Source organism: Aotus nancymaae, unplaced genomic scaffold, assembly GCF_030222135.1.
Source record: "Aotus nancymaae isolate 86718 unplaced genomic scaffold, 86718_ANA_hifiasm-v0.15.2.pri h1tg000032l_0, whole genome shotgun sequence".
NCBI classification, from domain to species: domain Eukaryota; kingdom Metazoa; phylum Chordata; class Mammalia; order Primates; family Aotidae; genus Aotus; species Aotus nancymaae.
In genome coordinates, this window is record NW_026988445.1 from 31359996 (window position 1) to 31374694 (window position 14699).

A 14699-nucleotide genomic window follows, 5' to 3' on the forward strand; every position below is an offset into this window, starting at 1 on the left:
CTTCTCTCTTTTTTTATTCTTTGTTTTGAGACAGGGTCTTGCTTGATTGCCCAGGCTGGAGTACAGTGGCACAATCATGGTTCACTGCAGCCTCCACCTCCTGGGCTCAAGTGATCCTCGCACTTCAGCTTCCCGAGTAGCTCGGACCACAGGTGTGCACCACCATTCCTGGCTAATTTGTTTTTTAAGAGACAGAGTCTTGATATGTTGCCCAGGCTGCTCTCAAACTCCTGGGCTCAAGCAATCCTCTGATCTCAGCCCCTCAAAGTGCCGGGATCACAGGTGTGAGCCACCACACCCCCCCGCATCTGGCTTTGAAAGGAAAATGTAAGCACTATACACTGTGTTAAAGTAAATCAGCTCAGAAACAGCACCACACACTGCACGCCCTGCCTCATAAGCAGCAGCTGCACGACAGGCACTGTGGGCTCGGAGAGTGGAGAGCAGACGCAGGGGATTCTGAAGAGTGGAGGCGGCGGGGTGAGGGTGAGAAGCCCAGACCGCACCATGATACACCACACCCATGTAACACAACTGCACCTCACACTACCAATTCACACACACACACACACACTCACATACATGCAGTCACACACACACAGGCAATCACATACACATATGCAATCACACACACGGGCAATCACACACACACGCATGCAATCACACACACACATGCAATCACACACACATGCAATCACACACAGGCAATCACACACAGGCAATCACATACACACATGCAATCACACACAGGCAATCACATACACACATGCAATCACAATCACACACACAATCACACACACAGGCAATCACACACACACATGCAATCACACACACATGCAATCACACACACACATGCAATCACACACAGGCAATCACATACATGCAATCACAGACACACACACAATCACACAATCACACACACAGGCAATCACACACACACATATGCAATCACACACAATCACATACACACGCAATCACACACACAGGCAATCACACACACACAGGCAATCACATACACACATGCAATCACACACACAATCACATACACACACAATCACACACACACAATCACATACACACACACAGGCAATCACACACACAGGCAATCACACACATACACACACACACACAGGAACTTCCTATGTTTTTACAAAAGTAAAGCGGACGGAAGAGCAGCGCACAGTTTAGGAACAGCCGCACCAGCTCTCAGCAGGTCCCAGTGCTGCTAAACGCAAAGCCCAGCCCTGCTGATGAGCTTCAGGGCCTGCTTCCAAGTCCTCGAGGCCGGGCCTTTCTGAGAGGACTAAGGACATTCTGGTGAAAGCCGATTTGGTTTGTAAGACAGAAGAGATCTTTTGGCGCCTGACACTTCCTTTTTAAAGACACAGAAGAGACGGGGCGTGGTGGCTCACGTCTGTAATCCCAGCACTCTGGGAGGCCGAGGCGGGCAGATCACAAGGTCAGGAGTTTGACAGCAGCCTGCCCAACATGGTGAAACCCCATCTCTACTAAAAATACAAAAATTAGCCTGGCGTGGTGGCAGGCGCCTGTAGTCCCAGCTACCCGGGAGGCTGCGGCGGGAGAATCACTGGAAGCCGGGAGGTGGAGGCTGCAGTGAACCAAGATCACGCCACTGTACTCCAGCCTGGGTGACAGAACGAGACTCCATCTCAAAAAAAAAAAGACACAGAACATGGAATGTGTGTGTTTGAACTGAACCAAGTATTTTGATATCCTGACACCTGCAGAGGCCTGGAGACACGGGGGCACAGGACCGCTCAAGTGGCGTCTCGCTCTGGAGGGGAGCCCTTCCTTCCTGACTCACCTCCCAGCCCTCACCTAGCCACACCTGTGGGACCATTCGCCGAGTCCAAGGCTAGGACGCTCCCAGAGGCTGCTGCACTCAAGGAGACCCTGCTGGGAACGCCAGGCGACCTTGGGCAGGTGAGGGAGCCGGGGCACTTTGAGTTCGAGGCACAGACCCTCATTCCAGGTGTCCACGCCCCCCACGCAGGAGACACCGGCTCTTGGTGACACAGGCCACAGACACCCACCCTGGCTGAGCTGGAGAGAGAACTGGCTGGGAAGCCGCTCAACTGTCTCCATGCCAGTTTAAAGCAGCAGCCGGTGGGGCGGGAAGGGGGCAGGGATGCTGGTCTGGAATCCATCCTGTGCTGAGTGTGACCTGTCCAAGAGCGGCTGAAGGCCACTGGCTCTCTCTCACCAGGGGTCAGGGCCACCTAGCTGTTTCCTTGCCCACAGGAGAGCCGATGGCAGCGGCTGGGATGGACGGCCCTCCTCTCCCCTCCAGCTGCAGCCACCTCCTCCCGTGCGTCCGCTCCACGCCCTCCTCCTGGGTGATGCAAGCTACGCTGCAGCTCAGAGCTGCCTTTAGACCCCTGGCCCTGACCCCAAAAGCACCATAGCTGCAGGTTTTTAGAGAGCGCCTGTGGTCCCCCGGCACCAGGATGGCCACACAGGCTCCCTGCCTGCTTGTCCCTCGTGGCCACCCAAGGTCAAGCGTGAAGACCCAAATGCCTGCCCCAGGCCCCATGCCCTGCAGCTACATGGCTGCGCTCTGCAGACGTGGCACCATGCACCCAGCCTGGGCCTCTGAGCCCTCCCCTGCTGGCCTGCAGCCGCGCCACATGCTTCATCTAGTGTGTCTGGGCGTTCTCAAGGGACAGCTATTCCCAGGGTCCAGTCAGCCAGATCCCAGAAACGAAGCCCCGGCCTCCCTCTCCCCTAAATGAAACTAGAGCTCCCAAGAGGCTGCCTGTGGCTCACTCTTTAATGGATGCCCTCAAACACGGAGCTCACACTTCAGTGGGAAGAGGGAACCCAGTGGGTGAAGCGGAGGCCATGCCCTGCGGCTGACAGCAAGTCACTCTCACCGCAAACACAGGCTATGCAGAAACCCAGCACACACCGGTCATGCTAACTCCGCCCTGCTGGCTCCTGAGCCCTGCGCCGGCCCCCCCCGCCACGCTCCTGGAGGGCTCTGAGGAAGAGTGGAGGTGGAGAAACGGGCGGTGGGCACAGCCTCCTGCATGGGATACCTGAAGGCTCAGCCCTGGTGCCCCAGTACACAGAGGTGCACCTGGCTCAGGTGTGCAGCACATGCTCCTCCACATGCAGACGCCTATATGCCACCTGATCCAATGCCCCAGACCCCTCTGGACCACACACAACCCACCCTGAGGCACCCTGCAAGCAAGCACAGTTAGGCAACTCCAAAGCCCCAACCCCAGTGCGCAGACCCTGGACAGCACCCAGCTTCCAGGCACAGAAACCAACCCTCGAGGCTCATGCTTGGCAGAGTGGGGTGCAAGGCCCAGAGGCCGCCAGGGCTGGCCAGAGACGCCGTCCCATCCTCTCAGACAACCCTGTGTGGAGCCTCGACTGGGGCCCAGCGCCCCCTGGGGCTTAGCACCCACGTGGTGGGCTCCTCCGGCCACTTCTCCCCTCTGGGGCTACAGGATGCTCAGGGAGAAAACAACCCGCAAGCCGGGGCCACTGAGCATGGGCGGGGCCAGGCAGGGCGCCGCCAAGGGGGACTTTCCCAGGCGGGAAGCAGGATCCCACCCAGCAGGCACAGCAGACAGATGGGATGGGAAGACCCCAGACAGAGGCCCCAGGCCCCAGCCCCCAGCCTCCCCACCAGCCGGTGCCAGCCAATGCTTCGGGCTACTTGGAGACCATGGGCCACCAGTCTGGCACAGATGCAGCTAAGGCCACCTGAGCGCCCTTGGAGGCTCTGATGTGCAGAGGACCCTTGATCTTCTCTGAGTGCAGCAGGGCCAGCCCCACATTGCCCTGGCCGGCCCTGTACTTGCCCACAGTCTGTCCTGACTCAGTTAGCACCGCCGCGCCGGGGGCGATACCACTGGTGGGAGGGGGGTCCAAGAGCCGGACAGGGAAGAGGCGCTTGCGGATGACGCCCATGTGGTGGGTGCGGGCCGTCAGCTCCTGGCCGATGTAGCAGCCTTTGGTGAAACTCACGCCGTTCATGAAGGCCAGGTTGGACTCCAGAGGCAGGGCCACCCCTGGAGGCAAGTCTCGGACCCCCTCAGGAACACCTGCAGAGATCGGAGGGGGAAACCAGCAAGAACTGAGTGCGTCCGGCCCCACCCGTGCAATCCAGCCTAGCGTGCGCACCCAGCCCATACCTTGCAGGTACCGGTGCTGGTGATAATCCCACAGGTCCCCGAGCCGGCCCCCGGGAACCAGGGCTGGGCCTTCATTCTGGGTGAGGAGCCGCCACCCCATGCGTGGCGTTCGCGGGTCACGGACGAGGATGGCGTCAGCCCCTGCCCTCTCCTGCAGCGGTGCAGCCCCGCAGGCCTCAGGGGAACGGGGGTAACACCGCCCACACTCGCAGATCCGGGTGCGGCTCCACCGTGACCTTCCGTCGGATCCTGTACAGCGCCAGGTGCTTCTGCAGCTCGCCTTGGACGGAGCTGTCACACTCCAGGAGGAAGCCGGACATCTCCTCTGAGTGCTCCCGGAGCCTGCAGGGAGAGAGGCAGGGCACATGCTGCCGGCTTACCAAGCGCCTGGGCCAGAAAGGGCTGCTCGACGGAGCACGCCTTACCCAGGCAGATGAAAGAGCCCTGCCCTCAGCCACAAGGGGCTGCACCTTCAGGGCAAGCGCCCGGTCCCGTGCAGGAGCCACACCCACAGCTAGACACGCGCACCGTGGAGACGGCACAGAGCACGGCGCCCACAGCCACGTGGATGTGTGTCCTGACAACGCGCATCAGGGCCGGCAGGGTACACCCGGACCGGCGTCCGGAGAGCCCTGCCCGCAGCCGCACGGAGCTGAGCCGCCAGAGCTCAGGTCTAAGCATCCAGAAGCGAGCTCACGGAGCCAGCTCAGACAGACCCCGCCTCCCCGAGGACTACAATGGCTTGCCCCAGGGCGCCGTCCAGAGAGCCTAGGGCAGAAACAAGAGTTCGCCGGATGGGGGAGCAGGGCCCGGCAGGGGAACCGTGTGTACAGCCACTGAGAACCAGACCAGTCTATTCCAGCCCCAGGAAGCCATCGGGGAGCTGGAGGGTCCTAAGGTGGGCAGGTCGGGAGGTGCAGCATGCCTGAGATCCACTCTGCCCGTGTCCACCACCTGCCCCCACAAGCCAAGTCTCAGATCCCAAATGGACCCCCCGGCAGCCCTCCTCAGAGGATTTCAGCAGGCGGCACCACACGAATGACGCGACCAGATGGATGGCAGGGCCACTCACAGAGGGACACAGAAGAGAGGCCCAGGCAGCGTGGGGCACGTCAGCTGGGGGCACCAAGTGGAGACACCTGGGCTGAGCCGCCTCTGTGGCCGGGGCTGACTGTGGGTGTGGACTGCACAGGGCTCCGCAGCCCAGTGGGAGCTGAGACAGGGAGGTGGTAAGACCCCCAGAGAACCTGCCAGAGAGGAGCCCAAGAGCAGGTGGCCCAGCCCCTTCCGCCGGGAGAGGGCTCAGTCCTTGCCAGTCACCCAAGCTTCAGGTGCCACGCAGGGGCCTGCCATCCTCATCTCTGCAGTCTCACTCCACCCTGTAGTCATACCCACGTGCCAGCAGCCACAGGGAATGTTCACGCTCATCACCCGGAAACAGCAGCCATACATCTCACTGAGGACCCTGCCTCAGGGAGGGTGAACAGCGCCAGCTGCCACAGCCAGTAGAGCCAGCCCACCCTCCAGGACAGCAACAGCACCGGCGAGGGAGGGGAACACACGTCATTTACACACGTGGGCTGAGATGCCGGGAAGAACAGTAAGGACAGGGCAGGGGGCAGCCGCAGGCACGCTGCAAAAAGGTCACCACGCCATCAGGGAAACGGACGCAGTGGCGGCCCCGAACGCTGGCCAGCACGAGGAGAAACCAGGTCACTGGCACGCTGCTGGTGGGGAGGCAGAATGGGCGCCCCTCTGGAAGACAGGGTGCAGGGCCTCACGACACCAAACGAGCAACTCCCCTGCGGCCTGGCCCCTCACTCCTGAATCTTCAGGTGTGGCAGGGGTTGGGGTGGGCCTCACCCCTGCGGCCTGGATCACTGAGGAACGAAGACGGCAGCTCACAGGAAACCCGCAGCGAAAGCCCACAGAGGCCAGCTCTACAGTAACGGCCAGAAAGGGAGAATCAAGGTGTCACCACACCACAGGGGACTTCTCAGCAAGAACACGGAGCCAGAGATGGACAGATGTGGGTGGATGTGAGGGCAAAGGCTAAGGCCGGTGCATACATCTATGACACTCGTGCGATGACACAATCCTACAGCTGCAGAACAGGTTTCTGGGTGTCGGGGGTGCCCACGCAGAGGCAGGAGTGGGAAGCCACGTGGGCCTGATCATGGCCACAGGTATTCACACGTGATAAAATCACAGCGTTACACCTGTGGGTGCACACAGGCACACAGCAAGACAAGCAAATCCAGAGACCCCACGAGTGCCCTGTGTGTGCAATCAGGGGAACTGGGGAGGGGTCTGCGCAAGCTCCTCCAACAGGTTTATTTTTTTTTTTTTTGCAACTTCCTGTGAAATCTATAATTACTTCTAATAAGATGAGGGAAAAAAACAAGAAGCTCCCCCTGCAGTGTCCGAGAGCTACAGGAGAGAAGGCAGCGGGCAGTCCTTTCACCCCAGCTGCCTGACATCAGCAAGTCCTTAACCACGTGCATATGTGTTTGTATTTTTAAAATCCACAGTGCGGTCAGCAGATGAAGACGGACTAAAACACAGGTGACCAGGGGACCTGGACGGAGGGACAAATGTGAGGTCAGGGCACAGGGTGCTGGGCACTAGAAGGGCAGGGAGGAGCTGAGCAGCACCAGGCCGAGTAGCGGGACAGGGTAAGGGGACTGCAGTGTGGCTGAGGGACCGCAGGTCCAGGGTCTAGTGAGCCGAGACACACAGGCACAGGGGGCTGCAGAGCCCTACAGGGCAAGGGCAGGAGCTGGGGAGGAGCAGGCAGGGTGGGGCCAGGGTGCCCCATGGGTCCGTCGGTCCAGAGTGGGGCCCAGAGAAGACCAAGCTTTGGGCCCTGCTCTCTGAGGTAGGGCCAGCTTAGCTGCCCGCCTTGGCAGGGACCCCCACCCATGCTGACACCCCATCACCCCCATCTGCTGGGCACTCCCTGGCCTCACACAGGGTGGATGTCCTCACAGGACCTGGGTTCTGGGGTTGAGGGCACTTTCCAGCCCTCTGTGCCGGTGACTCTCTACCAGGCAGCTTCTCAGGACCAACTGAGCTGGGATGTGACCCTGGGCCCACCCCAACCCCTGCCACATCTGAAGACCACCAGGAGACTTGCCACACATAGAGCCCCGGCACGGGAGCTTTCTCAGCCTCATCATTCTCTGTGGTGGGGGCTGTCCAGACGCTGAGCAGCACCCCTGGCCTGCAGCCCACCCCATCATGAGGGGCGCTGGGGACAGGGCTGCCAGAGAAAATACAGGGTACCTGGTTAAATCGGAATTTCACATCAACAAAAAATGACTTTTTTTAGTGTATCCCAAAGACCACATAGGACGTACCTACAGATCATCCGCTGCTCATCAGACAGACCTGGGTGTCCCGAGCTTTTGTTTGCTGAGCCCAGAAGCCCCTCTGGGAGCGAGGACACAGGAAGAGGAGGGAGGTCCGCAGTGGCTCTGGCCCGGCCATCAGATCCAAGGGTTTCCAGTCATGTTCGGGAAAACGCTGCCCTGGGGCCTGGCCGGCCTCCTTCCCTCCTCCCTCCCCAGGCCGCTGGAGGCCTGACAAGTCTCTCCTGCTCCTCAGTGCTGGCCAGACACAGGCCACCGCCCTGACACTCCTGGGGCTGCCGAGCCCTGGACTGAGTCCATGTTCTTGCCCCGGCCAGCCCACAGCAAGGCCACCGGACCACAACCCTACCTGCGACAGGAGCCTGCAGCCTCTTTCTGCCTCCTACATGAAGACAGATCAAAACCAACTGATAGAAAGGGACCCCAAGGAGGCTGGGCACGGCGGCTCATGCCTGCAATCCCAACAGTTTGCAAAGCTGAGGCAGGAGAATCGCTTGAGCCCAGAAGTTCAAGACCAGCCCGAGCGACACAGTGAGACCTCAACTACCTGTAGTCCTGGAGACTGGGTGAGAGGATCGCTTGAGCCCAGGAGTTTGAGGGTACAGTGAGCCACGACTGTGCCACTGCACTCCAGCCTGGGCAATGGAGCGAGACCCTGTGTCTTAAAACAAAACAAAAACCTTAGACCCATACAGAAACCTGCACGTGGATGTTTACAGCAGCTCTGTCCACAATTGCCAAAGCCTGGCAGCACCAATATGTCCTGTAGAAGAGTGACATGTAAACTGCGGCCTATCCAGACAACGGAGAATTGACCGGTACTAAAAGAAATCAGCCATCCAGCTATGAAAACACACGGAGAAATCTAAACGCGTACCAGTAAGTGCAGCATGCCAACGCGAAGAGGCTACAGACGCTGAGTCAACGATGGGACGTTCCGGAACGCGTGAAACTCTGGAAACACGGAAAACACCAGCGGTGGCCAGGAGTTAGGGAGATGGACGGATGGGCGGGGCACAGAGGACTAAGGCAGTGGCACTACTCTGTGTGATGCGACGGTACGTTTGCCCAATTCATGAACGCACCATGCGAGAGTGAGCCCTCATGGAAACCGTGCACTCCAGGTGATGGGAGCGCGTCGACAGAGGTTCATCGACTGTGGCGAAACGGCACTCTGGTGGGGGATCTGATGATGGGGGACCCTGTGCGGTAACATGGAAAATCGCTGTACATTCTGCTCTTTTGCTGAGAACCTAAAACTGCTCTGAAAAGCAAGTCCTATTAAAAGACAACAACCATAGGCCGGGCGCGGGGGCTCACGCCTGTCATCCCAGCACTTTGGGAGGCCGAGGCGGGCGGATCACGAGGTCAGGAGTTCAAGACCATCCCGGCCAACATGGTGAAATCCCATCTCTACTAAAAATACAAAAATTAGCTGGGCACCGTGGCGCATGCCTGTAGTCCCAGCTACTCAGGAGGCTGAGGCAGGAGAATCACGTGAACACAGAAGGTGGAGGTTGCAGTGAGCCAAGATCGTGCCACTGCACTCCAGCCTGCTAACAAAGCAAGACTCCATCTCAAAAAAAAAAAATTAAAAATAAATAAACAAAAGACAACAACCAAAAAAAACTATAGCTTCATCTGAAAGAAGGCGTTACATCCAGGAAACAAGAACAGGGTGCTTTGAGGAAGGAACGGCTCGGGATGATATATTAGTTAGTATCAGAGTTGAAATAAAAATCCTACAGTCCAAAAATACCCAGGGAGGAATGCTGGGCAGGGAACGACCGGAGAAGCAGGAAGGCACAGAGGCCCCTGACCCGCAGGCTGCCGCCTCCCCAGAGCAGAGACCAGGGAGGGCAAACCACAGAGGCGAAGATCAACAGCCAACAGCACCCAGTGAGGAAGACTGTCACCTCACCAACTGAACTAAACGTGCCCACCGATCGCTGCCCTAAGCCCACCCTCACCACAGAGCAGAGCCGGGAGGGGTGGCATCTGGATCCTGTCGGCCAGCACCCCTGGGGAGCCAGCTGAGGAGGTGACCTTGTCGTGTCCCTCTTCTGACAGCTGAGGAGAAGCGGAGCTGTGAACTCCAACAGAATTGAGGCTGGAGGGTTTCAAATATTATTACATGGATGCCAAATCCCACGGAGGACGGTCCCGCCCCACCCGACCCCTCGGGGCGGAGCTCCCTGGCCGACGGAGACCAGAGTTGGATGACGTCGCTGTTCAGTGCTGAGCAGGGGAAGAACAGAGCCGCCCCAGTGCCCTCAGCACGCAGAACAGTGAGGGACACAGCAGACACCCAGCACAAGACCTTGAGGACAGAGACCCCATGAGGAGAGCAAATAGCCACATAGCCACCAAGCATAAGCTTGGTAAGGAGAGCTGGGGCCCAGTAGGTCTGCAGACAAGCTCCAGACCAGGCCGGACAGGACGAAGAGGAAAAAACCCTGAGATGCAGAAAGGACAGACAGCTGAGCCTTGAACGACGCAAGGGCTTCGGGAACCAGCCCCCATACAGTTGGAAACCCACCTTTAAGCTGTGACCCCCACAGAATCTTAACTAACAGCTTTCTGCTGACTGGACACCTCATGTATAACATAAGCAGTCAAGTGGCACTTTGTATGTTTCATGCTATTATATACTGTACTCTTGCAATACAGTAAGCTACAAATCCCAGGAAGAAAATCCTAAGGAAGAGGAAATGCAGTTTCTCCTCACTGAGTGAAGGTCTGCGTCCTCATGGTCTTCACACTGAGTAGCTGAGGAGGAGGAGGGCGAGGTTGGTCTTGCTGTCTCAGGGTGGCACAGGCGAAGGAAAATCCAGGTACAAGTGACCCATGCATTTCGAACCCATGCTGTTCAATGCTCACCTGTACTTTACACTGTAGAGCACTCATTGCCCAGGCCGGAGTGGGATCTCGGCTCACCACACCTCCGCCTCCCAGGTTCGAGAGATTGTCCTCTCTCAGCCTCCCAAGTAGCTGGGATTACAGGCATGCACCACCACGACTGGCTGATTTTTGTATTTTTAGTAGAGACAGGGTTTCACTGTGTTGGCCAGGCTGGTCTTGAACTCCCGACCTCGGGTGATCTGCCCACCTCAGTCTCCCAAAGTGCTGGGAATACAGGCGTGAGCCACTGCGCCGGGCAGAACACTTATCAAGAATAGGAATTCAATGGAACCCGGACTCGAAGGGAAAAGGACAAAGAGGAATGCAGAAATAAGGGAGGGAATCTGGGGAGCAAACATTGTCATCGCAAGGCTAACATGTGAACAACACGTGCTGACACGGGGGCCAAGAGAATCAAAGACGAAGAAATTAAAGCAGCTGAATGGAATGTAACGAATATATAAGACAAACAACGATGACTACATCTCGGAACTGGGGGCATGGAGATTTAAGCCTACTGAGCTGAGGTGGGCACATTTTCTATAAAGGGCCGGTGAATAACTTACGCTTGAGGCCCACACTCGCGCCACAACTCTGCCACTCTAGACAAAAGCAGCCCCAGGCTGGGCGTGGTGGCTAACCCTGTAATCCCAGCACTTTGAGAGGCCAAGCTGCATGGATCACCAGAGGTGAGGAGTTTGAAACCAGCTTGGCCAATATGGTGAAACCCTGTCTCTACTAAAAATACAAAAATTAGCTGGGTGTGGTGGCAGGCACCTGTAGTCCCAGCCACTCAGAAGGCTGAGGCGGGACAATCTCTAGAACCCTGGAGGCGGAGGTTGCAGAGAGCCAAGATCACACCACTGCACTCCAGCCTGGGCAACAAGAGCAAAACTACATCTCAAAAAAAAAAAAAAAAAAAAAAAAAAAAAAACAGCCCCACACCACATGGAATCCAATGGGTCAGGGTCCCAGAGAATTTTATTATAAATACAGGCAATGGGCTAGGTCTGATATTTCACAGACTCTGGTTCTAGATTTAAAGAGCCCAGTAAGTGCCCAGCAATGTGATATGGAAAAAGGCCAAACTAAGACACATTTCATGACATCAGGGTTAAAGAAAAGCTTCCAGAGAAAAACACAGTTCATGTACAAAGGACTGGAAATAAGAACGGCACTAGACGTCTCAGAAAAGCTGGCAGCAAGATTGTCATGTGAACATTCTCAGTGACAATTTCCAAGCTAAGATTTTTACAGCCAGTCAGGATATCAGGTAAAGCCACTGGCAGACACACAGTGAGTCCAAAAATTCACCCCACGTAGCTCAGGACGTCATCAAAAAGGTGTCCATCCTCTGAAACCAAAATACAGGAGTAAGCTGAAGAGAAGGATCAGGATCCGCCACGGGGGAGAGCAGCAGGCAGGCGGTGAGATCCAGGCCCACAGCACTCAGCGGAGGTGTCAGGGATCCAGGTCTCCGGAAGCTGGGCAAGGGAACCCAAGGCTATAAGCAGTCAAGGCCCTGACCCAGCATGAACATCACTGACAGTCCTGATGTTGTCAGCACAGATGACCGAGCCAAATGCAAATGTGCCAGCAATGGGGAGATCTGGGAGGGGACACAGAGAAACACAGGGAACACAGAACTCGGAGTGTCAGCACAAGCTGGCACTCAGAAACACAGCTCTGCTACCAGGCGGGGCCCCTGAGCCCCCTGTCCCTACGGAGGGAGAAGGTTGACCAGGTGGCCCACTTGGGAGGTGCCCACCTAGAGGCGCCTCTGTTCTGATAATGGTGGGTACCCAGGCCTCCTCTGGGTGAGTCACTGACCCATCCTTGGGTGTCAAGCCGAGCCTCTGGGTGCTGGGCCCTGGGTGAGCTTCCCCTGGGTGTCCATCCCAAGTGGAATCTTCTGGGTGGCTGCCCCTGGGTGCGTCTCTGGCCCACCTGCCCGTGAGCTTCCACCCCACCTCCCACGCCCTCTGCAGGCCCCGGGAGCCCGCCCTGCCGCTGGGTGCCGGTCCCTGGCCACTTCCCTGGGTGCCCGTCCCCTGGGCGCCCTCCCCGCCCGCGCTCACCCGTACAGAATGACGTCATAGAGCGTCCGGCCCTGCACGTTCAGGAAGTGGGCGTAGCCCGCACGCGGAGGGGGCGGGGCATCCGCGGCGGCGGGACCCAGAAGCGGCAGTTCATTGGTCAGCAACCCTAGCAGGAAGGGCGCCGAGTCGGGGCCGCGCACGCGCAGCAGCGCGCGCTCGTCCAGCCGGAAGCAGGCCCAGGCCGCTCCGGCCGTGGGGTCGCCGCTGCGACTGCAGGAACCCTGAGTCAGGCGGCGCCTCGGCGCCACGCGCAGCCGCCAGCTCCCGGCCGGGCCTCCGCGCCCCGGAGCCGCGCTTCGAAGCAGCGCCGCGGCCGCCATCTTGCACAGGAGTGCGGCGGCGGGAGGGGCCGAAGGAAGCGGGAGGGGCGAGTGCTACAGCGTCCCCTGGCGGTGGCCGCCAGAGGGAGGCGAGAAGGGGCGGGGCATCGCGGGGCGGGGCAGACAGCGTGCGTGCGTGAAGAGCAGGGCCGCCGGGGCTGGAAGGGGCGAGCGGAGCGAGCGGGGCGAGCGTGCCTGCGGGTTGGGTGGGGCATCGTACGCGGGGTGTGTTTCGGGGGCGGGGCTCGGCCTGTCCGTCAGCGCGCAGGCTCCAACCCCTGCATGCAGTGTGGTTTCTGCTCACCTCTTAACCACCTTCCGGTGCACCGTCGGAGGCATTCCTCGCCTTCACCCACCCGTGTCTGGCACCGCCACCCATCTCCAGAACCTCTTCATCCAACCTGAAACTCCCCGTTAAACTCCCACTCCCCAACCCCTGGATCCCCCTTCTGCCGTCTGCCTCCCTGAACGTGCCTCCAGGGACCTCACAGGAGCGGCATCGTCCGGGATTTGCCCTTCGCGACGGCTTATTTCGCTCAGCACGGTGTCCTCAAAGTCCATCCGCGGTCTAGCATGTGTCAGCATTCCCGTTTTTATTTTTATTTTTTGTAAAGGCAGGACCTGGCTGTGTTGCCTAGGCTGACTTCGAGCTCTGGAGTTCAAGGAATCTTCCCGCCTCAGCCTCTGGGTAGCCACGCCGGGTAATGTTTGTATTTTTTGTAGAGACAGGGTCTCCCCATGTTGCCCAGGCTGGTCTCGAACTCATGGACTCAAGTGATTCACCCTCTTCAGCCTCCAAAGTGCTGGATGACAGGCGTGAACCACCATGCCCGCCCGCTTCCTCTCTTTATAAGGGTACCTACCAGTTTGCCAGCTGTCCACATGTGGCTGCCTCTGCCTAATCTGTCTGTGTCATCTTTTCTTCATTTGCTGGACGATTGGGACGTCAGCTGCAGGCAGCAGGAGACTCTGTCCCCAAATGTCTCCATGGATAAGGACAGGCACCATCCTGCCCACAGCCCCTCCACACCCCTAATCAATGTGACATAACAAGACACAATCACGGTTTCCAATCACATCTTTGGTCACTGCTGCTTTTCAGGCCAGGGTCACCCCCGTCGTGTCTGCAGTTCTCTTTAGTGCAGGACGCCAAGCCCTCCCTGGAGCCCAGCCTGTCCTCCCGCAAAACGTCCTTCCAGTGACTCATCGTCTCTTCACAGCTGAACTCACAGAGGATGGTTTAGGCAGGAACTGCACACTGCCATGATGTCCCATGCCCCCTGCTGAGCAGGCCTGTGCAGTGGCCACTCTCTCTGGTAGTAGGTGACGCATCCACAAGGTGGCCCCAGCAGCCTTCAGTCCTAGCGTCTGACTGCCCTGGTCCGAGCTGGGCCCACCTTGCTGGCCTCCTGGGGCCCGTGTACCCTGTTGACACATTCCTTTCTCCATGGCCCTCAAAGCCCCAATGGAGACTTCTTCAAAGTGTCTTTATGGCACAGAGTCCAGACAAGCAGAGGTCTTTGTGTAGCTGTTGAAGAAAGAATTCCTCATGACATGTCTCAGTGTCCGTGAGGAGGACTGCACCACGGCACAGCATGTGGTGTGGGCCCTGCCTTGGGGCCTTGCGGGAGACGGGGCTCAACCCCAATAAGGCAGGTGGGGAGTGGAGAAGCCGCGGAGCAGCGTGGGGTCCGAAGATGGGAATGACTGAGAGGAGACGTCAGGGCTGAGGGGGTGTCTGGCTAAACCCACCTCCCAGGGTCCTTGCTGCAGGCAGGCGGGGTGATCAGACGTCACCAGGGGACAGTGGAAAATGAGGGAACTGATCACGTGTCACCA

General features: G+C 58.3%; 1 protein-coding gene across 1 annotated transcript; it reads right to left on the reverse strand.

Moving 5' to 3' along the window:
• Window positions 1-2773: 2773 nt before the first annotated feature.
• On the reverse strand, window positions 2774-12860 carry IBA57 (iron-sulfur cluster assembly factor IBA57). The gene is given in 4 exon segments (XM_012472669.2): window positions 2774-4079; window positions 4170-4359; window positions 4361-4511; window positions 12520-12860. Coding segments are annotated over 4 exon segments (1074 nt in total). The 3' UTR covers window positions 2774-3687.
• Between the last annotated feature and the right edge of the window lie 1839 nt (window positions 12861-14699).